The 27,016-nt window shown below is 39.4% G+C and overlaps 1 protein-coding gene across 3 annotated transcripts; it reads left to right on the top strand.

Annotated features, from left to right (window-relative positions):
- The first annotated feature begins 457 nt into the window (after positions 1–457).
- MMADHC (metabolism of cobalamin associated D) lies at positions 458–20,971 on the top strand. 3 transcript variants are annotated; one of them, XM_048869391.2, is made up of 9 exons: positions 459–614; positions 1,243–1,288; positions 3,667–3,811; positions 4,067–4,284; positions 7,517–7,622; positions 9,679–9,809; positions 12,803–12,889; positions 16,908–17,107; positions 19,666–20,971. In XM_048869391.2, the coding sequence occupies exons 2-8, from the start codon at positions 1,280–1,282 to the stop codon at positions 17,100–17,102; spliced, it is 891 nt and encodes a 296-aa protein (XP_048725348.1). In that variant the 5' UTR covers positions 459–614; positions 1,243–1,279; the 3' UTR covers positions 17,103–17,107; positions 19,666–20,971. The 3 variants fall into 3 exon arrangements, with proteins under 3 accessions (XP_048725350.1, XP_048725348.1, XP_048725349.1); XM_048869392.2 differs by lacking the exon at positions 459–614 and adding an exon at positions 714–1,155 and having other exon boundaries at positions 16,908–20,971; XM_048869393.2 differs by lacking the exon at positions 12,803–12,889 and having other exon boundaries at positions 458–614; positions 16,908–20,971.
- The last annotated feature ends 6,045 nt before the right edge of the window (positions 20,972–27,016 follow it).

Below are 27,016 nucleotides of genomic sequence, written 5' to 3'. Positions count from 1 at the left end.
GGTGAAGGTGTTTGCAGGGTTGCTGCAGCTGTGCTGGCCCCAGGATGCTGGAGACCGGGTGGGTGAGGTAATCTCCTGTGTGGGCCCCTGAAGGAGAGTGCGTGTAGCTGGAAAGCTTGTCTCTCTCCTCTCCAGAAGTGGGTCCAACAGACGTGACCTGGCTTGTCTCGCTAGTGAATCCTGGCACCGGTGCAGCTCAAGGACTCAGTGCTCTGCCTTGAGCTGTGCCAAGGGCTCCCCGGCCGGCGGCTGCCCGCAGGGGCCCGGGGTCGTGCCCCCTGCGGGCGGAGATCCCGGCGCGGGCCGCTGACCGCTCGTGCCGCACGCGCACGGCCACCGCCAGCCCCAGCGAGTCCCTTTCCGCCGCCGGCCTCATCGATGGACTCGGCGATCTCCCCCACCGCCTCGATGCAGCGTGGGTCGATTTGCTCCGCCTGTTGCGCGGAGACGGAATCCCCGCTCTCGCGAGCCCGAAGGCGGGCCTGTGCCGCGAGCGCACCGATTCGCGCAGCGCGCTCCGCGGCCTGGCTGAGCTCGGCGCTCTCCTCATCGATGCTCTCCCGGAGTCGATTCCTTGGCTGCGGCGCCATTTTGCAGGAAGAGCGGGGAGAGAGGTAGGAGCCTGGCCGCGGGCCCCAGCCCCTGTTCCTCCGCGGGGCTGCACAAGCGCGTGGCTGTGGCTCGGGCTGGCCCAAGCCCCGGCGGGCGCCGCGCCGCGCAGCTGCCGGGTGCGAGCTGGACCCGCAGGGGCTGTCGTGCCGGGACAAGCCGCGTCTGCCCTCGGGGGGCTGCTGGTTAAAGGCGCTGAGCCTGCGCTGCGAGGCGGGGGCTGCTGGCCGGTACTAGGTTGAGGCTGCAGTAAATCGCCGCCCTGCTGGCGTCTCCCGGCGCAGGAGTTTCAACTTCCCGCTGAGCAGCCTCGGCTCGGGTTAGCCAAAGGGCGGCGTGGCCCCCTGGCACTTCCGCGGGCCGCGGCGGCCTGTTCAGGGTGGGGGTGTCTGCAGCCTGGCCCGTTTCGTCTTGGTGCGATGGCCCCAGGCTCCCTGTACGCTGTCGGCAGAGTGTGGGCGATGGTGCGGCCCCGTCTGGAAGCGGTGAGGGAGGGCTCAGTGCGGTGGGGCGCCCGAGCAGCACGGGAGCAGTTGCCTGTTCTAGGTAGGTTTGTATGCCATCCTCATAAGCATAGTGTCTGGCGCTATGTAACCGATCGCTGGTGTGTGATGTGTCTTTCTTCTGTTTCAGGAAGAATTTTATTTAAATAGAGAAACAACCCTCAGAAATGGCCAATGTGAGTAATTTAGTCATTGAGCTCTGCTACCAATAGCTTATAATGTTAGCTGTATCATTAAGCTAAACAGTATTAAGCAGGAAACTTCGTTTTCATTTGTATTGTGGCTTCCGTTGGATGCCATGAAAGACTCCTCGTGCCCCTCATATCTGACAACATTAGACCTGAAGGAGAGCTCTGTGTAAGCTCAAAATCTTGTCTCTCTCATCAGCAGAAGTTGGTCCAGTGAAAGATATTACCTTACCTGCCTTGTGTCTCTAAGATAAGACAACATGCAAACTATAAAAAATTTTGTTAATATTTTATATGGCACCAGATTCTCTTTTATTTTTTCATGGCATGAGTGAAATTCTGTGCAGTTTTCCTATATAATGTTAGGTTGTTCATAAACGGTTCTGTTGCACACAGCTTTTTTTTTTTTTTTTATGTAAAAACAGTGTTGGATTCTTGACTGATTATTATTATGTGGCTCTTTGGCAACGCACATTGGTAAATTCTGTCTCCTTCTCAGGCTCAGGTTGGCCACTCCTGTTGGTCAAATAAAAGATATTAGACCACCACAGTTACAACAACACTGCATACAAGAAGTGTTTGGTTTTGGTCAGATATTGTCTGTTTAATATGTATTGTAGATAATAGACATCCTTTTTTTGTTAATGTATAAGCCACACTAGCCTTTACTATGTAAAGGCTTTGTGTTCAGGTTGGCTGGCTTAGGTCCCGATCCTGCATACATGCACGTGTCTGACTTGAGCATGTGAGCCGTTCCATTAAAGTCAATAGGACTACTCCCATGCTTAAAGTTAAGTGTGTACAGACATGTGTATAGCACTGGAGCCTTAAGATTTAGTCCTATCCTGAAAATCTTTTCGAAAATTTCCCCCCAGTTCTAGAAAAGTAGAACAAAGGCCCAAAAAGTGTCTCACAAGATGAACCCAAATTGTGCAGCAAGACTGGGTTTTTAGGGCACTACAGTTCAGCACGTTGAACATCTTGTGGTAGCTCTAAGTATGTTAAAAATGAAGAGGTTTATTTAGTTAAATATAATGGTGGTATTATTTTGGTATTTAGATTCAATGTATTTTACTGTTCCTAAACATTTAAATTGGCTACAGATTTGTTTTTTGAGTGCATAATTGGATCGTTGAAGTTGAGAAACTAGAAGTTGTTGGAAGCTTGAAGTTATAGCAGTTAGATAGTAGTTGGAGTTCTTGAAACTTGGGGAGAAGATTAAATTTGTGGGCTTAAGCACATTAGCTGGATATTTTTGCTAAACCAATCAACAGTAAAATAGTGAACAATGTTGACATTTAAATTTATCATCATTAGGATTCAGAGTTAACAACATTGAGATGAATTGGAGTTGGTCACGCTTCCGAGTGCTGTTGTTTCAGGCTGTTTGCAGACTCGGGAAGACAACATTGCATCCATTTACACTCGGTTTGTTTTTTAAGGTTTTCTTTGTTGTTATAGAAGTAGGTGTTGTCTCTTTGTTTTTGTATTTTTGTAACTGAACACTTAGACTTGGAAACACAATTCTGTCGCAGATTCTGCCTCTGCATAATACACAAGAGCTGTGTGACCTTCTGATTATAAACCCATATTGCTGGCTTTTTGCAGCTGAAAATATGTTTTGTGTCTGCAGCGCAAAATAATGTTGTCAGTACTAATTTTAGGCTTCCCTGGCTTGACTGTGTCCCTCAAGTTGTAATATTGCAGGTAGATGGTATAGTGACTGAATTCCTACTCCTGCCCATTCTGATCATTTGGTTTTAAAATAAATTTGTGTGCGCACTCTGTGTGAGCTTTGGCATTCTTTTTACATTTTTTTATTATTCTGAGTATCCTGTAATACTTTGCACAAGGGGATGGACTAAAAACAGTGCTAGTCTGTAGGGCAAAGCATGGAGATTAGATATCTAAAATATCTAAAATATTTTGATGGATCCTAAGATCAACTTTCCTGATTGTTTTGTATTTTTTGGGTTTTGAGTTTTTTTTTCAAATGTAACAGCAGGGGAAATGATACCTAGTATATCATGACCCGATTCATAAACATATTTACATTCATGTGTTGTCACAATGATACCCCGGCTCTTAACCCCTTTCTAACTGTAGCTCAAATGTGGAGGTATTTCATTGTGCATTTTTGTTTGCATTATGCAGTTTTCTTTTATCAAAATTGAATAGGAAACTTACAGTACTAATAAAGTGTAAAATATTCCTACAGTTAAAAAATACAATTAATGACACTTCATTGCTATAAGTTTTTCTTTATGGAGTTACATGTAGTTTTGTATTCTAAAAAGTTAAATATAAATTCATTGATCACTTTTACTTGCAACTATGACACTCAGTTCTGCTCTTGTCCTCTTTAGGTGCTCTGTAACAGAGCAAGACTGGTGACCTATCTACCAGGATTTTACTCCTTGGTCAGAAGGGTTGTAAATCCCAAGGCTTTTTCCACAGCAGGATCTTCTGGCTCAGATGAGCCTCACGTTGCTGCTACACCTCCTGATATATGTAAGAAAAAATAAACAAATTTTGTTACATATACTGCCTGCCAGAGTAACTATCTGTCTCAAATAAATAGAGATAAAATTACTTTTGTTTTTGATATGGTGAATCATTTAGTTTTTTCACTTACTCTTTGTGATTACTTTCTCTTTTTTTTTCTGTTTTACGTGATTGCACTCAAATGTTTTTTTATTTAGGAGTTAAAAATAAGTGTGTATTTTTTCAATGTGAAGACTAATGTAAGCACTCAATTTTTAACAGGTCCAAGAACTGTGTGGCCAGATGAAGTAATGGGACCATTTGGTCCTCAGGACCAGAGATTCCAGCTCCCTGGTAATATAGGTTTTGATTGTCACCTAAATGGTACAGCTTCTCAGAAGAAAACACAAGTTGATAAAAGTTTGCCTGATATATTAATGGAGCCCTTATCAAGTGAGAGACATGAATTTGTGATGGCACAATACATAAACAAGTTTCAGGTAAGAACAGTAATTTAATACATGAAGCTGAAAATTGTAGTAGCGTTTTGATTTTCTTATATGCCCGAGAGTAATCTCCCAAAATTAGAATATTGATAGTGCTCTGAAAGTGATGTAAGATGAAAATAAACAGAGATGGGGGGGAGGGATCATATAGAACATTTATTTCCCAAGAAAATCATCAACTGTCTCCTTTAAAACCCCTGACACTATGAGTAATGCAAACTTTTTTTGCAAAATGTCTAATGAAATAGCATTTTAAATAGCTGCTTATTTGTATTAGCTATATGAAGACAAGATTACGTCAATTTAACTTTAAAACAAATTGTTGACTTAGTCTTATTGATCTCTTTTTTGCAAAAAGATCAATAAGACTGTTCATTGTTAAATTTTAATGATTTCCTTTAGATTGGATGGGTCTAATTCATTAGGACAAAGTCTCCCTTATTTGTGCTTGTGGTTCTTGTATGCTCATGAAACCCAACATGAGAAGTGTACTAACTAAACTTGATTGTAGTTGAAGTTACTCCCTTTTGGGAATAGCAAAGCTCACAATGATTCAGAGATGCCTTATTAACAGTAGGCAGTTTGACTATTATATTTGCTGGCCTTGCATATTAAGAAATTTTTAGCTCCTGTATAATGTCATCAGTGATACTGAGACCTCACTGGTTTTGGAGCCAAATTAGCGATCAGTATTACCCAAAAAAGCCGCAGTAGTGTGAATTCATTATTTTCTTTACTCTGTGTGTGTAAGTAAGTAAGTAAGATATTCTCACAGCAAAATGACTGGCCAAGTATTATTATTTATCAACTCCAATTGGTTATAATAACATAGTAAAAGCAGCCTGATTGGCTAATAGCTTAGGTTAAATAATTAAATCACAGTGTCTTAATATCACTACAAAGAGCTTCAGGAGATGCATTAAAGAGCCACTTTCTGCTCCTAAGCCTCAGTCTGAGTATCGCTGAGCTAGTGTATTAGCTTTTCACAGCCCACATGAATTTTGTGGCATCCTCAAACATAGGAAATCAGTTTAAAAATTATGATAAACTATTTTTATGTAAAAATGCTGTACAGTATTTCTTGTGTACATATAACCTGAGTCTGAACAATCCATTTGCCCATAGTGAGCTTTTCTGGCTCAGCGCCTTGAACTTCTGTGGAATCAAAGCTTTAGTTTTTAAAAAAAAAAAAAAAAGTGAACCAAGTGTAATTGACACAGGTTCTGTCTGGCTGCAAGTAACTCTGTAGACTGAAAGCTCCAGTGCCTCTACTGCTGCTTATAGCTTTGCCAAGCTGTTGTAGAGAGAAGACTGATAAGAGCACTGTCAGTTTCCACTGCTGCTGTTCAGGAGGCTGTACACAAGAATCGGGTCAATTTCACGCTGCTGCTGTTTGGAAAAGTTCTGAGTATTAGTAAAGGCAAACACTGAAGCTTTTCTCTTGGGAACAGGAAACGGAGGCAAGGGAAGGGTAGAGTAGCAGAGATCCCTTCACTCCCCCCCACACCCAGTCCCATAGCAACTAGAAAGCAGCAGGAGGTTAGAATAGCAGAGATACCCAGCTCCCCCATCAGAGGAGCCAAGAGAGATGTTTAAGTAGCCAAGGCCCAACTACCTTTCAGTGGCCAGAGTGTACTGGGGTGGATTTCAAATTTATCTGACTCTGATGTGCCGGAGGTTGATACAAAAGATAGAGCCTCTGAATACTCTGGTAAAAATACCAGCTCACTTCCTTTCCCAGCAGTTGTGGAGAGGAAGAGTGGGTATTGGTTTTTGGCAACTAGGTTTAATCCTCTGGCTATTGGGTGTCCTGTAAATTTGTAAGCCTTGTAAGTGGAAGGACTGGTTGGATGTGGGACAAAAGAGAGAGGAAGAGCCATGAGAGACGCAGTCAGAAAATGGCAGTGTTATCTGAGTATGAAAACACGTGCACCCGGACTGCAGTTAGTTTTTGTGAATTCTTTGGCAAGATCAGAAGATCCACTAGGTTATTTTCCACACTGAGAGGAAAACAGAAGAAACCTGCTTGATGAGTAACATTTTATAGCAAAATGCTAACCTAACATGTTGAGTCTTTTTAAGAGGAATAGTTTTATAGACTGACCATGTGCCTGTGCTTTCGCTGCAGCTGAAGATGCTCTACAAACATACTGTACATACAGTCCTCTTCGAAAAAACGTATTTACTAGTTCAACATTATTAGCTCGCTGGAATCCCATATTAATGGTAAAATAACTTTCATATTATATGTGGATTAAAGAGCCAAGAAATCCATGTTGAGGTATAGAACAGATGTGGAAAGCCTGATGTAACATTTCACTCTCCCATAGCAGATGGCTCTTTTCACTGTCCTCTTAAGAACTGCAGTTTACTCCTGTAACTAACTTGCAGAACTTTCACATGAAAGGCAGCTACAGAACCCAAATTTTAACAACTAGAGCCCTAGATTAGTAGCTTTAGTTATTAAAGAGCTTATATGGCAGTAGTAGTAGATAGTTTTAGCTGTGAGGCTACAACAGTTGCAAAATTTGCTTGCAAAATATCAAGCTTAGGAGCACTGCGTAATTCTATGTAAATTTTTGTTTTGACTCCTGTAGTGGTGTATATACATCTGTTTAGTTGTTTTCATTGCAGCACACATTAAAGATTTATAAAGCCATTTTCATGCATTCATAAAGTGATACGTTTAGCAATTTGTTTTATCCATTTATTTGAATGCTGTAGGTGTAATGTAAGTACAACTAAATAAAAAGTAGTGTATTTAGACCCATCTGATATATGAAAATAGGATAGGTAAATGCTGTGATAAAAGTTCAAAACTCATTTGTTACACATTTAAGAACTTTTTTTTTTTTAAATAATGATACATAGGACTGATATTGCAGCTTCCCTTACACAAGTAATTACAATTGACTTCAGTGGTTATAGGATTAGATTTTAGGAGAAGACTTATCTTGATAAATCATAGGCTTGGGAGTCAGGCGACCTAGTTCTGATGTTGTTCAAAAAAGCCTCAGTTTCTCTGCCTATAAAATGGAGTAATGAGGTTTAGGGACTTGTTGCAAACTTCGTGAGCAGCCTTTACTCAGTGGAACTACTATGAATAAACATCTGCAGGATCTGAGGATTACACAACTCCAGTCGGAAATACTATTTTAATTGTTAATCATGTCACACATTATATAAACCTGAAAGTTACCGTTTGTATTTCCTTGATTTTCCTTAGGGCACTGATGTCCCTCCTAAACAGCAAATAAGTAATGCTGAAACATACTTTGAAAATGCTAAGATAGAATGTGCAATACAAACTTGTCCAGAACTGTTACGAAAAGGTACATCTTTCACATTTTTGAACAATTTAATTTTTAAGGTTTTATGAAGTAAAAATATATAAATAGAGTTTCTCACCATCAGACCAAGGTTGCGGAATATGTGAATTATTGTTCCTATAGCTTCACATTATTAAAAAATGCAATAATAATCCAAATTCCTGGATGATTACTAAAAGGTTTACATTTTACATAATGAAAATCCTTAACTCTATATGAAAATCCATACAAAATTGTTGTACAAGTAACAGCAATATTTATAAAGTAATTAATTTTAAAAGTAATGACTTAGTAGTAAAATTAAAAGGTCAGCTGAAGTCTTTTTTTTAAAGGCATGATACACTCATAGTCTGACCCGAACTACCTCTGTAGCTGCTGTGTGTGCACCCGTATCAGCTTATGATCCAATGGATTGTGTAGGGATGCTTGCCATATCTGAACCACTCCTCTGCCCTGTGTTCACATGGGGAGAATTGCCATGGAAGTACTGAATCCCATTATCTGGCTTCTCCTCTTTCTAGTCCTCCGCAGAAACAGTTTTGGATGGACTTGGGGTATTGCATGACTGCAAGACTCTTGGGGTTAGGTTAACAAAGGGTCATAGGTGCCTATGTTTTTGCAGTAAAAGTTTCCTAGGTACTGTTTCTGCTACATCGCTGTCACAGCTGAAGCCCCAGTGCAATCCACAAACTGGGGGAAGTTAGACAGAGGAGCACCTGTCTCACCTGCAGAGCTCAATCCAGTAGGCATGCTCAGAGGTTGCCTAACTCCACATGCATGGTGAGGAACACACCTCCCTCAACTTTTAGTTCAGTGCTTAGAGTGTTCCCCTGGAATGTGGGAGACACCAGTTTTCTGATGAGAAGCAATTTGAAGAGGGATCTGCCACTCAGGTGAGTGCCCTAACCACTAGGCTATGGGATATTGTGATGTGGGTCTCCCTTAGTTTCTCCTGTTGAAGCTGTTCCACTGTGGATAAATAGAGGCACTGGAGATGGGGGACTGTATCCTTGGTCTCCCACCTCCCAGGAGAGTACCCTATCCATCAGATTATAGATTTATTCCTGCTGTTTCTGGACCAATGACTTCTCCTCCTCCTCCACGCATTAGGCTCTAGGAAAAGGCTCCCAGCTGTGAATCCCAGCTAGAAAGAGGCACCTTCCTGTGGACTTAGGCATGTCATACCCAGGCCGAAAATTTCAAGACCACAAGTATGAAATGGTCTTAAAAAGCAGTCCAAAGGTCCCAAAAGTTGTGGGGGTGGGGCTTGTGGTGTCATAATGCTGAGTAGGGAGACAGGTCATGGTCCAAAAAAAAAGAAACCCAAAGAAAAAGCGGCTCTTGGAGTGCAGCAGAAAAACCCACAGGCCACAACTGAGCAAAAAACCCCACCAATTTTGAAAAAGGTAAGCCCAAATTTGCTTAAAGTAAGCTGTTTTGCCAATGTCTAATTATGTAAGAGGGACAGGGTTTAGAATACACTCTTTTCCTCAGCATCTCCCCTTAGCTAGCTTAGGCAGTTCTTCAGTCAACATAATGCCTTTTGTGAATCCCATTCTTAGGTGCCTGTCTCTCCCCATCATTACATAGGGAGTCTGAGCACCTAACCCAGGCTTTGTGAATCCTAGTAATTTTGTACTTCTCTAAAAGTTAGGTGTTATGACATTGTGTCACCACACCTGAGTCCATTTGTGAATCTAACCCTTGGCCTACAGTGTAAACACACAGTTAATACAAGGATAATTAACACCTGTAGTTTAATTGTAATTACTTCTTGCTGTACTATAGTATGTTTTAAAAGAATAACATCTCATTAGCATAATACCTGGGTACCTAACTTAGCTACTAAGTCTTTGCTGAGTAGTAAGATACTTATTTACATGCACGTTTTAAAATGTACAGATTGGTGAAGTTTCATTATTACAACAGTTTAAGTGAAATGTAGCACACTGAATGAAAAGCTCCTGACATTTGAGGCATTCTGTCTGAAGTAGAAAAAAGCATAAAATATACAAAACCAACCCATTACACTCTTAACATGCTGATTCCATTTCTCTAGACTTTGAATCAATGTTTCCAGAGGTGACTGCCAATAATCTAACAGTACTAACCATAACCCAGAAAACTAAAAATGATATGACTGTATGGAGTGAAGAAGTGGAAGATGAGAGAGAATTGTTGTTAGAAAATGTAAGTATTATTTGTATTTAGTGTCAGCATATTCTTATTTGTGGACATATCTTTTGTAGATGGGGCCCTTTTTTGTTTGTTTAGACCTAATTTAGTTCTGGAACTGACTTACTGTCTAATTTTCTTAGACCAATCCCTTGACCTAGACAGTATAATTTTTTCTATTGGTAAAATGGGGATAATGAACTTCACCAGTTTTACAAAACTCTCTTTGATATCTTTTGATGAAAATGCTAAATATTAATCTTATTTGGGGGAATGATTTAAGGAGTCATCTTGTTATGTGGCAATGCATTAAAGCCTTTTCATATATTGCCCAAGATACTTGATTTTATAATCTGTCAAGATTATAAAATCAAGTAACGGCTATCTTTTATTATCACTGTAGTTCAAGAGCAATGCGTTTCATGCTGTTTTGTCGCTTTGCATGATTTAATTCTCATCCTTCCATAGTGTTCGCTAAATAGGCCTGTTTTATAACCTACAAAGCCATGATTGGTCACTTTTTTATATTCTAACAATGTATTCAGTTAAGGCTTTTAACGTGAATGTCATTGACTTTTACAAATTAATCTTCCACATTAACTTAATACAAGTGAATCTAGTTGCATTGCCACTAGAGGTCTCTTTCTAGAAAAAGCAACTTTGTTAATTTGTTGTTTATTCCAGCAGATGTCAGTGTTTACTGCTGACACTAATTTTCTTAACTGCATTATCTTAAAATATATCCCTCTAAAATGTTTGATTATGTTTTTTAAATCTCTCTAACGGATAGGTTCCCTTCCTGTATGATGATTTTTGTCTACCAATCCATCTAATTATGGATGGGAGACAGCATCAGTAGAAATTAAGATGAAAACAGTTCTACTCGCTATCTTTAAAATTGTAAACTGCATTTATAAATTATCAGTAGAGGCAATGTAAGGGTTACTACAAGAAAAGGAATAAGCAGTCTAAAGTATCAGCATGAAGACTGCATACAAAGTAAAACTCTCTTCGTTTTAGTGTGTCCTTGTCTTTACATTATTTATGGTCTGTTGGTCTTTAGCATTGTAATCTGGTCTAATTATATGTTAATTGTCTTCTTTCTTCCTTGTGCACCTCCTTGTCAACTCTAATATAATCATTGTAAGGGTGTAGATGTAACCTTCTGGCCTGAAGGTTACTAACAGCAAATTCACAATAAAATACCCTATTTGTTTGCTTTGTAGATGGTTAGAAATAACTTCAGAAGAACTAATTTAATGTGATAGGCTTTTGCTAAAGTAATGGGTGTTATTTATAGACATATCTGGGTGTTTACAGTAGGAAGACTCAAGTTTAAATTAACACATCACTTTAAGAGACTGAGACCGTTACAACACTGGATCAAAATATCTGTTTTACCAAAAATGTATGCATTAAATGCATCTTTAGATTTCTTACTTTTATGTCTGTGACTTACTTTAAAGTTTAAATTAGTCTTCAGATCCACTGAACCTTAAAGTAGAGAAATGGGAGAATAGATCAATAGTAAGGTAGAGCTCTTGCTATTTTGGACCACTGGAAGGGACATGGACTGACTAATCAGATTCTGAATTACTCTTCAAAAATTTTGAGACATAGGGCTGTGTCCAAACATTAGAAAAAATTTCAACTTTTACATTTATCAGGCATCTTTTTATTTTTAATAAAAAATAAGGAAATAAGTACACAATCTAAATTTTAAGTAAGATTAAGGAGTATGGTCTTCCACTGCTCAGTAATATACCTGTGGATTAGGCCAGGACCTCATGAGATCATGTCCTCTTTTGTTCCTTTTTGTTGCAGTATCAAGGCAAAACAGCATAGTTTTACTAGCTGGGTTAACATGGTATCTGATCTGGTGTGTGTGTCACAACTTTGATAGTGTCCGTTTATGGTTTGTTTCTTTTAAATAAAATCTATTGGACAAATGAATACAAGATGCCATCAGAGACATTAAACCTCGGCCTTATCACGTCACCCAGCTGTACTAAAAGTTGTTCCTAAAATATAAACTCCTTTTTTTTGTATGTTTTTGTGAGATGTTAGTATGACATGTTGTCATCCCTGGGTGCTTTGCTTGTTTCTGAAAAATACTGCTGTAAAACCTCAAAAGTTGTTAACCAGCCTCCTCCCATTTATTTGACAGGTTTCAGAGGAACAACTGTGTTAGTCTGTATTCGCAAAAAGAAAAGGAGTACTTGTGGCACCTTAGAGACTAACCAATTTATTTGAGCATGAGCTTTCGTGAGCTACAGCTCACTTCATTTATTTGAAAAACACACAGTAGAACTTTCTTTTTATGGCCAGAAATGTTCGGAGGAGTTGAATTCCCCACTAATCTTGCCCAATGGTTAACTACAACATGACAGCTGGTTTCAGTAGTCAAAGTATCAGATACTTACAAAACTATATTTTTAACTAGAAAGTTTGGTGTCCTGACTTATATTTAAAAGGACTTGTAGTTAGACTTCCGTAATTCAAAGCAACCACACATTACTGTCCTGTTCTCCATGATATCTTCTAACAAAACTTTTTGGAAATACTTAAATAAAGTTGTATATTTAATGGCTTGTTGTAGCAAACTAGGAAATTCAGTTTTGATCTGTAAATGACTCATGAAGTAGAGAAATAACTGAAGCCATGTTTGACTTTTACAGAGGTTTAACAGGTATGATTCTGCAAACTGCATAAGCAATCAAAGCAATTAGATGATCCTTGAACAAACTGTTAATCCTCTACTGAGTGGCACAAAGAATTTCTTTTAAATCTCATGTGATTGTAGTAGCCTAATATATATTGTTAATTTTAATCCTTTTAGTACTGTTGTTGGCCTTTTTCGTTAAAAGGATGTTAAATCTGACATTTATTGGTGCAGGTTAGAGAGAGGCTCTGCACTAGTTTTAACTAAACATTCAGTATTTACATATAAAAGGAGCACTCCTTTTTAATGTAATTATTTCCTCCCACCTTTTTTTTTTTTTTTTTAGTTTGTTAATGGTGCCAAGGAAATTTGCTATGTACTGTTGTCTGAAGGCTATTGGGCTGACTTTATTGATCCATCATCAGGATTGGCGGTAAGTTACTCTGCTGAAAAGAATGGGTGGAGAATGGAGACTGATATAATAGACTGGTAATAGTATGTGGATCCTTTTACCTGTCAGTTACTGGTTCAAATCCAGCTCTTTTAGGTGTTGACCAAAAACTTTTTACCATCTGATAGCTTCCTTGGTGTCTTAAAGTGACATCATGGTCTTGGCCCAGTTGCCAGTTACTTTTTATCCACACTACACAAGCCATCATTGCAGTTGCTACTCTGAAGAACAGTTGTAGCAAAGAAGCTAAGTAGTGGAGTATAGAAAATGAACTAGCTTCTCCTCCTTAGAAGTATACAGTCACTGCAGAATGAGGTGGAAGTACATTAGTGCATATTCCTGCTCTGGAATATTCGATAGCACTTGAGTTCTTGGCCACCTTTTTTATGACAATTTTCTTTAAGACTGAACTTAATATTGTTCAGTATACAGTAAAGCTACAGTATTTAAATCCCCTTTTGCGGTAGCAATACAGTCGAATGCTCTATTTTAAGGTATACTGGTAGATGGCTAATAATTCAGATAGCCATCCATTCTGACTGAGGCTGTCAGCTTTTTGAAAAAAGTTAAGACAAATAGAATACTGAACAAAATTGAAATTGACTGACTGCATTGCATGTCTTCATCCTTATTTATAGCATACTTTTTAAAAAAAAAAAAAAAAAAAAGGTACACCTCTAACACACTGACCAGAATTTCACAGCTATTTACCAGCTGGGTAACAACAACAAAATAGTCTCCTAGCACTAGTCAGTTATGTCCCCAGTATGTGGAATATATGCTAATATTATCCCTATTAAACAGTCATTGGCATTCATTATCAAGTTAAACTGGTTACCTGGAATATGTGTCATTAAAATTGCCATGCCTATTAAGTGCAATCTAGTTAAGTGGAAAAAGAAAAGGAGTACTTGTGGCACCTTAGAGACTAACCAATTTATTTGAGCATGAGCTTTCGTGAGCTACAGCTCACTTCATCAGATGCATACCGTGGAAACTGCAGCAGACTTTATATACACACAGAGAATATGAAACAATACCTCCTCCCACCCCACTGTCCTGCTGGTAATAGCTTTCTTGTAATAGCTTGTAACAATAGCTTGTCCTATTACCAGCAGGACAGTGGGGTGGGAGGAGGTATTGTTTCATATTCTCTGTGTGTATATAAAGTCTGCTGCAGTTTCCACGGTATGCATCTGATGAAGTGAGCTGTAGCTCACGAAAGCTCATGCTCAAATAAATTGGTTAGTCTCTAAGGTGCCACAAGTACTCCTTTTCTTTTTGCGAATACAGACTAACACGGCTGTTCCTCTGAAACTAGTTAAGTGGAGTTTACTAAGCTCTTCTTTTGCGGAAACATAAGTAATCCTCTTTAAGCACATAATATACAAGTCCAGCCCTTTTTCTGTGCCAGGAATGAGCAACTTCAAGGTTGTAGAGGACCACTAAAACCTTTTGCCTGGTCATACAGATTTTTTATTTTATTTTATTTTTAAGATTGACCTAGGTTGCTGAGTGGTGTAGTCTTCTAGCAAAGCTGCTGCCTATTACCACTCAACTCCCCCATCAATGTAGGCACAAACTGTCCCACACCACCTAGCTTCAGTTACTGCTTCACCATTGGCTGATTGTGAGCTGAGAGCCAATCAGATTCTGGCCAGCCACCCTGCCTCCATCAGCAGGTGGGGACAAGGCACACCTCTGCCATGGGGAGAGGAAGTAACCAGAACTGACGAATGGGCTTCCCTTGTGGCTTCCCTTGTGGCAGAGCTTGTTGTCCAAGGGGAGTAGAGCAGAGGCTGGGAGCAGCAGGACCCTGTGTGGCAGATTGCAACACCAATCAAATTTGACCTGGCCACCCCTTTGTCTTACCAGCAAGGAAGGAGTTCCAGCACCTACCTTTGGTTACTGCCTCCCCATTGGCAGAGGTGCACCCTGACATGCCCATAGTTTGGGGTCAGTTGCCCATCCCTGGCCTATGCCATTCTAGACTACAAAGTGAATTTTAACCAAAGCCTGTTGCAGGTTTGCATTGCTATATGAGAAAAATATTATAAATTCCTCCACATTAGAACATTCTAGCTGCAGAGCCAAGCATTTTTAGTGTATAAAGATGATTTTTTTTATTTTATTTTTTTTTAACTGAATAAAGTCAGTGATCACTGTGGTGGGGAGGGAAAATAATATGTTTAGCTGGGCTTTCTTTAAAGCTGGTCATGGGGCTACTGCAAATGATGCTCTATGCCCTAGGTCCATCCACCTTTTTAATTTAGTTCAAGGCAAAATAAATAGCTTTCTCTGTTTTTGTTGAAACTTACAAGTTTCTCACACTTTTATGCATTTATTGAGAAATTTGATGGCTTGCTTCTATCTTGTACTAAAAGTTCGGTAGAGGTGGGGAGTCTGCTTTTGGGCTTGATTCTGCAAATCTTAATCACAATGGAAAGCATTTACTCATACATCTACTTACAGTGAAGTTTTCAAAATCAGTTCCTGTGCTGGGGAACTTCATAATGTATCACAAATACCTCAGTTTAAGATCTGACCATGTGAAAGTGCTATTTGCATATATGCAGTTTAAGTGAAAAGACTTGGGCGTATTAAATCCTGTTTTAATAAGTGTCTGTATGCATGCCTCAGGTTTTTTTTCCTTATTTTGGTTTTAAATACTATTTAGTATATGAAATATGGTAGATTTATAATGTGTATATTATCATTACTGAAATAAGAATCTTTGAGCACAGGATTGGGAACAGGAATTCCTACATTCTAATCCCAGTCCCAACACCCACTGCATCACTTTACACAAGTCATTTAATGTCTATGCCCCAGTTTCCTCATATATAAAATATGAATAGCCACCTGGAAGAAATATTGTATGGAATAATTAATATATGTAAAGCACCTTGAAGATGCAAAAACAACGAAGGGTCCAGTGGCACCTTAAAGACTGAGATTGATTTGGGTAAATCACTCTTAAGTGTTGTTTTTAATTACGACCTTTACTATGAACAACATGTTTTCTGAAATTGGTATACAAAATCTTTTTAAAGAGGAAATACTTTTAAAATGTATAAATCTATAGCAGTTGTCATTCACTTTTATTTCCAAAATGCAAAGAAAAATCTAAAAACTATTGGAGTATACCTCAATCATTTTATGGATGATGGTGTCTTTTAGAATCATCGTAGTTAAGATGGATCAGCTATTGCATTTAGAGTCCCCCTTTTCTTTTCCAGGAGTTTACAGTTTTTCCATTCAAAAATTTTGGATATTTGATGTACCATGTTTCAGAAGCTGCATTTACTTCTAACAAAGGGGGGTAGGGAATAGTCTGAGAGCTTAATAAAATGTTAAATTTGTAAAGTATATAGGGATTTAAGAACTAAATTCCTGGTCCTGCAAGCTGTTCTGTGAGAGTGGGTGCCTGTGCCTTTTATTTCAGAAAGTAAAGCAAATTAGACAGTTAACTCTAAAAAGGTGTGCTTGTTAGCATGTCCTTAAACTACTCTTCAGAAATAACTTTAATATAGTGGGCTCCTTTTAAAAGTTCTACTGTTTTATTTTTTAATTGTACAATTTTAAGGATATCCTTTATCCTAAGGAATGCTTCAAGAAATGGTAAAATATTTCAAAACAAAACATATTTTTAAGGGCAACCACTGTACTTATGCCAAAATAAAGCTTACAAGGTGTTTGTTTATGTGTTTTAAACAACCTATGTCAAAATCCTTTGGGGCTAGGAATTAATTGTGTTTCTCTTTTAAAAAATCAAAACCCAAAAAAACTCCCCTATGTAGCTTATTCACAGTGAAATCACTTACTGATTTTTGGAAGCAGTTTTGTTACTCGTATTGTTAGGCTTGCGTTATTTTTTTTAACTCAGGTAGATCTGTAATATTTTAAACCTTAAAAACATCTGTTTTGTAAGATTGTCATTATGCTGAACTGATTAATCTGATATATCTTTAAAATATGACTATTGTCTCTCTTTCCCCAGTTTTTTGGACCATACACAAACAACACACTATTTGAAACAGATGAACGCTACTGCCATTTAGGATTCTGTGTTGATGACCTTGGCTGCTGCAAAGTTATTCGTCATAATCTCTGGGGTACTCATGTGGTTGTAGGAAGTATTTTCACAAGTGCTGAACCTGATAGCCCTATCATGAAGAAATTAAGTGGAAAATAGCAACTGTGAGGTTCTTACAAGTTAATATTGGACCTGTGTATTTTTACTGGATGATTGTCTATAAACACTGTTAGGAAATGCAAAGTTTTAGAGTATGCTCTTATAAATAATAAAATAACTGTTGTTTGTTTTTAGTCTATGAGGAATACATATTCACCACATGATTTACACTATTAATTGACAACATTTTAGTTGATAGGTATGCAGATATACCATATGATTTTTAAGCTGCAAGTTACCCTTGTCCTGAGTTGATTGAAAGTATAAAACCAAGCATAATTCAGGCACCTTCTGGTTGTTAATTGAAATGCCTGTAGCTATCCATGTTAACAAGATCACTCTGAGCACATAACTTTTCCACGCTGTGGAGATGGGACCTACTCTGTTCAGAGGGTCTTGATGTGCTGTCTAGGTATTCTCTCTGCTATCCAAAACAATGCCATATATGTATGTACTTTGAGGTTTTGGGCCTTATCCCCGTGAATAAAATCCAGAGAAATGTTTGCAAGATTAGTAAACACTGCTGTTTGCAAAACCAACTGAATTATTGCACAGAAATTTTTTAAAAAATCTTGGTAGACACAAATTTAATATTAATTTGCTAAAAGAATGCTTGGTCTCTCAGTAAGACTGCAGATTGTCTCCTCCAATGAGGATCTCTACAGCAGTGTATTTTCACAAACATCTTATTGCAAAAATAAATTATTTTTTTTCTTTTTCATTTATGGAAGTAGACCACTGTCTCCTTGAAGAGTCTGACTAACCTAATCTGAATTTTAATAATTAACTGCAGTTAACCTGGCCAATGGGAGCTGCAGGTGCAGTGCTTGGGGAGGAAGCAGTGTGTGGAGCCCCCTTACCCTAAGCATAGGAGCCAGGGTGGGGGGACATGCCACTGCTTCCGGAAGCCTTGCAGAGCAGCCCCCGACCCCACTGCCCAGCTGGAGTGCAGGAGCGGGGCAAGTCCCAGACCCTGCTCCCCGGTGGGAGCTCGAGGACTGAATTAAATTGGCTGGGGGCCAGATGTGGCCCATGGGCTGTAATTTGCCCATCCTGGTCTAAAACTATACAGCATGAGAATTGTTATAAAGACAAATGAAGGCATAGCTCACCTCTTAATTTACACAGCTAAACATTGTACATTGCAAACCATCCATTCCTGTCAAAGCTGAAGAAAAGCAGTTTGCAACAGATTAACTAGAAAATTAATTAGCTAAATTATTTGTCATCAGTTTTTACTTTTTTTGTTTTAATATCAAAATTGCTGTTAATGGGGCTGATACATTTTTAAAATAAAAGAGCAAGGTTAATTCCTGGTTCAATATATTTTAGCAATAAAATAACAAGTCTTTATTTCCTACTATTTTCTAAATAGCTAAAGACCAATAAGGTTGGCATGATCTGTTAATCTTAGGGAACTTTAACTCACTGCCACTGTAGTCCTATATGGATGACTTGCATAAGATTGTGCTGGTGTTTATAACATTGACACAGGATTTTCATGATAAATTCTGAAAATGGGATTTATAACTGATATTAAACAATGAAATGTTGAATTGGGTGACTGCCCACAACAAAGATATTCAGGGGAATAGATATTGTCCCTCTTGCACATTGGTATATATTGACAGTGATGACTGGCAGATGAAATTTAATATTGATAAATGCACATTGGAAAATATAATTCCAACTACACGTACAAAGTGATGGGGTCTAAAATAGCTGTTACCACTCAAGAAAGATCTTGGAGTTGTTGTGGATAGTTCTTTGAAAATATCTGCTCCAATACATACATATATAATTAGGATTGGAAAAGAGGCAGACAAGCACAATGAAAATGACTAAAGGTATGGAAAAACTTCCATATGAGGTGAAATTAAAAAGACTGGGACTGTTCAGTTTAGCAAAGAGATGAGTAAGGAGGGATATGAGAGAGGTCTGTCAAGGCATGAATGGTGTGGAAAAAGTGAATAAAGAACTGTTAACCCTTCACTTAACAAAACCACTGGTCACCCAATGAAATTAATAGGCAGTAGGTTTAAAACAAACATAAAGTACTTCTTAAAACAACGTGCAGGCAACCTGTGAAACTCATTGTTAGGGGATGTTGTGAAGGTCAAAACTATAACTGGGTTCAAAAAAGAATTTGATAGCCAAGATGGACCTATCCTCCAGGAACCTATTACCCAAGATGGTCAGGGATGCCACTCCATACTCTGGATGTCTCTAAGCCTCTGACTGCCAGAAGCTGGGACTGGATGATGGGATGAATCCCTCAGTAAATTGCCTTACGTTCATTCCCTCTGAAGCATCTGGCACTGGCTAGTGTTGAAAGGCAGGATATGGGGCTAGATGGACTGTTTATAACTATCACCTACCTCATTGTAATTGAGAAGAGGTTTGGGAAGAACCTCCACCTGCCCAGTTTGATCAATGTGGAATAGAAAGTTGTTGATTAGCTGGTTATCAGTTGTGTGTGTGTCTTTCTCTAGAGCCAAATACTTTACTTGTGTTTAAATTGTTCTGCAAATCTTTAACGTTAATGCTGTGATTCTCCTAAAAGGTGCTGGCTGCAGGAGTCTGCAAGAACTGCTCCAGAGTTCAGTGGTGACATCTCTATACTTCCAAGGCTCTTGTCTTAGCAACTAGTGTGTGTATAAGCATAACCGCTGACTTGATACCACAGGAGAAGTAGCATCTTGCAAAGCAAAGAGGTTGCTGATGCTTCAAACAACTACCCAAAGAAAATCTGGATGAGGCAGGGGACAGAAAGATGTACCTATTCTCATCTCGTGAACCTCACCGATATTGTGGTAATGTCTAAATGAGATCAGGGCCCTATTAGGCTGTACAGGTAGACCCAGGAGAACAAACCTTCCCTATCAGAGGTGAGAGAAGTGGGCAGAGGGTCTGGTGGAAGTATTCCTGAGGAGCTCAGCAAGGGAGTTACCGCAAAGCCGATGTTGAACACCTCGTTCCTCCAGCTGCTGCTTGAGGCATGGTGGATGCCTGGCCGCTGTCCCGCTCTGTTGCCCTCAGATTTGGTGGCAGAAAATGGGAAAGAAGAAGCAGTATCTCTGTATCTTTTCCCTGCACCTAGACCTCTCTTCTTCACTTCAGTGTGGGCTACACACAGTCCATACTAAGGACTTGTCAGCACAGGGAAATGAGATTGTTTGCACTGTTGTAGCTGTATTGGTCCCAGGATATGAGAGAAAGCAAGGTGGGTGAGGTAATATCTTTTATTGGAGCTTCACAGAGAAGAGCTCTGTGAAGTTTGAAAGCTTGTCTTTTCCACCAACAGAGGTTGGTCCAATAAAAGATATTACCTCACCCACCTTCTTTCATTGTGTTATAACATGTTAACTAGCATATTAGATGGTATATTTTAAAAATCATGTTGGTTGGCTAAACCAGGGCCAGCTGACATTTTACACACACGTCCCTAGCTGCACAAGGTGTTCAGCATCTTATTAGTTAATGTGTTACAACCCAGTGTCACTTCCCAGTACAAATAAGCCCCGAGAGAGGAGCATGATCTTAGAAGTGGTCCCTCTTGTTGGTTGTATTAAATCAGTGGTGAGGTGGTGTTTACAATGTGTATGTCTACTACTTCTGCTTTAGAAGAAACAGAAGAGCTCACTCCCTAGGCTACTGTATTAGAATACACAATCACAATTAAGAAAAGTGAAAATAAAGATACATTCTTCAGAATATCAAGTCTGCTTAATATCCATTCAATACCTGGTAAGAGTCTAGGCTCACCTGTGTGTGCTCCTTCCAAACGAGAGGAAAAATATACGTTCTGTAACGTGACATGATAAACTATTTATCTTGATGGGAAAATAAATCTTTGTATTTAAAGCAAAGGATGTGGTTTAGTATTTTCAAAACTTTGTGTGGGAACTGTAAACACATTTTTAACACACAGTATATCTACAACACTGAATAAGGTACTTCAGTTCCTTTAGCAATTACATTGTTTACTGGTTCAAATTATACATGAAATCTCTGAGGGGTCTAGATTATAAGGATCTATAGATACAAATTTGTTCTAATGCTTTTGGTGTTGGGCCAGATCCCACAGCACTATAGCCCTATTTTCCAGTTCACAATCAATGCAGCCAGAATCTCACAAGAACAGGCATAGTGAGCTCAAAACTCTATGGAAACCAATGATCTCTTGTAACATTCTGGGACAAAAATAGCTCACAAGATTTTGGCAGCATTGAATTGATTTCAACTTTAACATGGATGCACATTGGTGCTATCCTCTCATCTCACTTCTATTTCAAGTCAGATTCCCTGATATAGTAAGTAGCAGGTAATAATGTTACCTTTTAACTTCCATTTCTGAGCACTGCCAAGTGAACTGGGAACTTCAACTGTGTTCAGTGCCCAGGTCATGACAAGGAATTGTGGAAGGAATATATACAGTAGCTGCCTAATGTAGAAGGAAAACCAAAGGGGGTTAAGTGACCAGAAGTACAGGAGCCCATCCTGAATCAGGCCAGGAGTGAGCTATAACGTGGGAAATAACTGGTATTAATTAAGACAGGATTCATAGTCCAACTTAAAGATGGCTTGGTCAATAATTATATATAATGAGAATAAGCCAGGTTTTAGCATTTGCTGTACTCACAGTACCATCTTCTGTTATTGCATACCTTGGCACTGCTCCCATTGAGCTGGGAGTGGTGCTTGTGTATTTTAGGGTGGAATTTGGTTCCCAGCTATTACAGCCTTCACTAATGCTGCAGTGTAGTGTCGTGGCTGCGCAGGCACTGTAGGGAGAATACACCCTTTTGTTGATGTCGATTCAAAATCATAAAGATGTCCCGTATCCTAGTTAATCTTGCGGTCGTGTATCCTTTTTAAAACCTGTGAACAGCATTTGGGATTTATATCTCATTACTATGATTCATAGTTGATGGTATTGTTGTCAGTTCTCGGTGTTGTGGACGTTTCAAAGTTGGTGCAGAAAGGGGCTACCTCCTCACTATAGTCTGGTCTCAGTTATACCAGTATCAGTCCACAGTGTCGCCATTGAAACTGGAGCTCCCAGAGCCAGAGCTTGATGGGTACAGGGCAAGATTTACTTGTTCACTCAGTCCTCTAACTAGCAGTGGACTCAGGTGAGCATCTATAATAGGTTAGATAAATGGCCAGTATTTTAATAATTGATATGCCAAAAAGAGTTCAGGCCAGATCCTGCACTCCTTTATACTAATTCTAGGGGCATTGGTGGAATTACCCATTGTTTACCCTGGTGTAACAGCCTCATTTAACCAGACATAAAACTTGTAAGATAGCAAATAAATCTTTTCACTTAATTTAATCTTTCTCTAGTATAGAATAACTAACTCATTTTACTCACAAATCATGTAGAGGGAGTGAATAAAAATACCCATTAATGTAGTAAAGCTTTGAAATGTAATAGCAGATTAATTGCACCAACTGCTTCACATGGGCTCAGCCGTTAAAGTCTTTTTTTTTATTAAGACCCACTTTCACAATCTGCTTTTACACAGGATCCTGAAGCTTGTCAATCAAATTAGTGTGTCTATACATATGCTTGAAGAAAGCAGGAAAAATAACCCAAACAGTTAAACAGCGCTCATTCACAGGAGCGTAAATGGTAAAGAATTCTATTCTCTCCACACCCAACACCTGAGTAAAAAAAACCCTTAAAATATCTGAAAGGTCAAAGATACATCTACAGGGAGAGAGAGGCCCTTTTCTGTGTCTGCCATCTTGATTTCAGGCCTGTTGCCCTTCGCTGGTAATTGCGGTGTCACTCAACAGCAGATACTGTAGGTAATAAAACTGCAAGAAAGCAAGCTTGTAATTTTAGACTACTCCAAGTAGCTGACCCGAAGCAGGTAAGGCTTTAGAGGCAGCCTCTCTAAAATTAACTACTTTCCCTGTAACTTGTGTAAAACTAGGACTGTGAACATGTCTTATCTAAAGGTTTTTAGTCAGTCAAGCTAAACTAATTGCTGCAATTTATAGTGAAAAGTGTATGCGTTAATTAGCTGAACAATATATTTTTAATTCATATTGTCATGCAAATAATATGGCATCCCGTAAAATATGTTTCACATTCAAATTATATTGATTTAAGTCAGGATGCCACTTTGGTACTCTAGTTTATGGGGAGTTTTTATTGGGAGAAATTTTCAACATGGACAATTAAAATATTTTAGTGCATATGTTTTCCCCAATCCCTTTTCCCAGCAGTACAGATGGACCATGATAGGGCTGGTACACATGGGTTTTGTCCACCAGAGAAACATGAAAGTTTTGGTGATTCAAAATCTGTGTGAGCACAGAGTTGGATGTTTATTTTTTTAATTCATTCCAAGATTGTAAAATTAAACTAAGCAATATGGCGCAAGGATTGTCATTGATTATATGGTTGTACAGCATGCAGCACAATGGAATCCTGACCTAACTGAGGCCTGTCAAGCTACGTCTACATTACTGTTAAACACCCGTGACTGGCTCATGTCAGCTGACTCAGGTTTGTGGGGCTCAGGCTGTAGGGGTGTATAATTGCTGTGTAGAGACATTTGGGCTCAGGCTGTAGCTTGGACTCTTGGGTCCTCCTCCTTTGCAGAAGGCCTTGGGTTCCATGCAGAAGGAGGCATTGTTATACTTGGACCTAACAGAAAAGGAGATACAGATTCAGAGGGAGCTGATAGAAACACAGCTGTCCTCTGTGCTTGCTTTATTGTTTAGCCAGCAAGCCTGAAAGCAACATGAAAATAAAGCATTTCACTGAGGAGGGGGAGGTATTCAACCATTTAAAGGGAGAGGGTATCACATTCCTCCTCCCTACTTTAAAAAGCACGCTTGTATGCTCTCTCTCCTTCTCTATTATATAGCTAACATAAAACACTATATAACCCAGCAAAAATTGTAGGTGGGCTACTATGGATGCTTAAATTGCAAGGGATTATTCTGCTCTGGAATAACAATTCATGAACTAAACAATTTATAAATTCAGGTGCACCACTGGTTTTTGCACTCTCTTGGGATAACATGGTGATGGCAGTGTAGCAACATCCTGAACAACAGGAACTATCAGTGGCAAGGCATCAACTGGATCTAGTATGGAATCAAATGGATCTGGTACCAAAGTTTCTCTCAACAAGTCTTTGAAATTAGGAGTTGTGATGGGAGGAAGTTTGACTGGAGGAACAGAAAGTCCGACTGGAGCATCCCTGGACTCCAGTAATGGTCCATATTCAATTTCCACAAAATACTGTCAGATAGTTGTAACAAATAAAACAGGTCCCAAGCATTTTACAGGTTCTCCAGGTACCTACTTCACTCCACAACCATAGTTGTGAGTCCATACAAAGTCCCTGACTTGACAAGAACGATAATGCGTCTCATGTTGTCAATCAATTTGCATAGCTTGGGATTTGGCTACACTTGAGGCAATATCAGGATGTAGTAAGTCCCAAGAGGTATGCAAAGATTGCTTCAAGAAAAGAGTTGCAGGTGACTCCTGGGTAGTGGCATGTGGTATATTCCTGTAGACAAGCAACAAATTGTCCCATTTCTGTGGATGACGCAAAATAGACTTGTTAGCTTTTAAGGCATGCTACACGAATTGTGTAAATGGGGATTCTTATGATCCAACACTGTACTCTGTAGTACCATTGCCTTCGTAAGGGAAAGCGCATAATCCTTAGCGGTTTCTTTGTTGATATCTGTGCTCGTGATGGGTAACCTAGCTATCAAATGGAGATCGAACACTTAGTCTAAACTTTCTTTGGGTTAACGAAAGCTTGGGCATGGCAGGCACAACAGCCCATCAGCATTGTCAATGCTAAGTCACTTTATGGAATTGAATTAGCTTAATGTAGAAATGCCCATTGTTTTATATGCGCAGCAGCTAATGATGGAATTCCATGTTTCAGTTCAAAAACTGAAATGAATGGGTGATGACCCATCAGTGAAGTAAAATGTCTACCATACAGCTCGGTATGGTACTTGCAAATTCCAAATAGAATGCTGAGAGCTTCTCACTCTGTTTGTGCATAGTTCTGCTCAGGTGTAGTGAGTTTTCACGATAAAAAGGCAATTGGTTTCTCCATGCCATTAGGAAAAATGTAGGAAAGCATGGAAGCTTACGGTGAAGCAGCACAAACCATTCCAGTAATAGCGAAGCTGATATCAACAGTTTCTTTGCTTCTTTAAATGCACATTCACACTCTTTAGTCCCTGTCCATTTTTAATTTGCTTGTAACATGTCATCTAATGGTGCCAATACTTCACCAGCTCAGGCAGAAATTTACCATAGTAATTAAACAGTCCTAAGAATGATCGTAACTGTGACACATTCTCTAGCGGTGGTGCTGCAAGAACCGCCTTCTCTTTCTCTGGAGATTTCCTTAAGCCCATGGCATCAATTACATGTTCAGGAGTACGGCTTGGGACAGTATCACTGCAGGCAGAATTCCTGTCTGTGTGGCTGAAAAACAAGTGCTGGGTTCTAAGCGAATAGCGGGGCTGCTCCAAAGCCCACTGCAGTCTGGGGAAAGATGGCCGTTGATTTTAATGGACTTTGGAGTAGATCCAATGTTTTACAATTGAGGCATGATATATATCACTGCTACTTTCAAGTGTTCCTCTATATAATATTGCTCATAGTCTTTAGGAACATAAGAATAATAAAAATATATTGCACTTACATAGCAAGGAACCAAGGATGTCACAGCAATTTTAAAACATGAATTAAGGTTCAACCCATATGTGAGGTAGACATTAAGATGCTTTTATACCATAGGTACACGGCTATTGTTTTTAAATGCAGGTCTATTGAATCAAAGTATCATATATATATTGTGCCATAAATGCTGTTCAGATTCTGATATTGTATCCAGCATGTGGTGTCTGAACACCTTCTAGAGGTGCATTAAGCACAGTGAACAACATAGCATGTGTGGTTGTCTCTCTTCCTCTCCCCAGGGGGCAAACCCCATGTGGATTTTAAAAATATATAATGCTGCATGGTTTGTTTGTTTTTTAGTGAAGGCCAGATCAATGAAATGTGCCTTGTCCTTGAAATGCAAGGTAGTGAGGTTTGTGTTTGTTCTTAGATCCTGCCGGGGTTTGTTCCACTCTTAGACTGCCCCTCCCCATCCCGCCTGTAAAAGCATTGTTCCCCACACAGATAGGCATTACCTGTATGGTGGGCAGTTCCATTCTGCCACAGTTGTCAATCATGGTCCCCATCCCAGAGCTTTAAGACAGTTTTTACTATCTCAGGCACAGGTCATTATGAGTCTTGAAGACAAAAACTGAGATCTTGTATATTACACTATTCAATGGGGAGCCAGTGAAGTGAGTGAAGGAAAGGCTTGATGCAGTCAATGGCAGCCCATGTTGCTAAAGAGGCACACTGCTGTGTTTTATACTAGTTGTAGTTTCTGAAGGCTGACAGTTGCATGCCCATGAAAAACTGCTTTGCTGAAGACAAGTCAGACCTCACGGTTTCTTACAAAACAAAAATGGAGTCCTTGCCCAGGACAGTTGACAATGTAAATTAAGATGAGCTGATGGAAAAGATAGGGTGGAGATAATGGACCCAAGATAAACATGTCTCTGACGGTTACATAGTTTTAGTTTAGTTTACGTACAACCATAGTAAGAGAAGGGGTCGGGATTCTGGGTGCTGTCAGGAGGGGGCTTCTAGGTGTACAGGATCACAAGAAAGAAGGCTTGGAAGTAAGTACGGGACACAGACAAAGATCCATGGGTCCTACACATGCCTGTCACAACATGTGGTGTAACCTCATCCAGTGCATCAAATGCCCCCAAAACAACTATGTGGGTGAAACCAGACAATCACTACGCTCTCGACTGAACTCAGAAGTGATTCATGCCCCCCTCCCAATGGC

The sequence above is a fragment of the Caretta caretta genome, chromosome 11 (genome assembly GCF_965140235.1).
Source record: "Caretta caretta isolate rCarCar2 chromosome 11, rCarCar1.hap1, whole genome shotgun sequence".
NCBI lineage: Eukaryota > Metazoa > Chordata > Testudines > Cheloniidae > Caretta > Caretta caretta.
The sequence above is the reverse complement of the archived record's forward strand: the minus strand, read 5'-3'. Positions and strand labels throughout refer to the sequence as shown.

Coding starts and splice junctions, on each gene's coding strand:
- MMADHC (XM_048869391.2), top strand. Junction 3,812..4,066: donor TGCTACACCTCCTGATATAT/GTAAGAAAAAAT, acceptor AATTTTTAACAG/GTCCAAGAACTGTGTGGCCA. Junction 7,623..9,678: donor TCCAGAACTGTTACGAAAAG/GTACATCTTTCA, acceptor CCATTTCTCTAG/ACTTTGAATCAATGTTTCCA.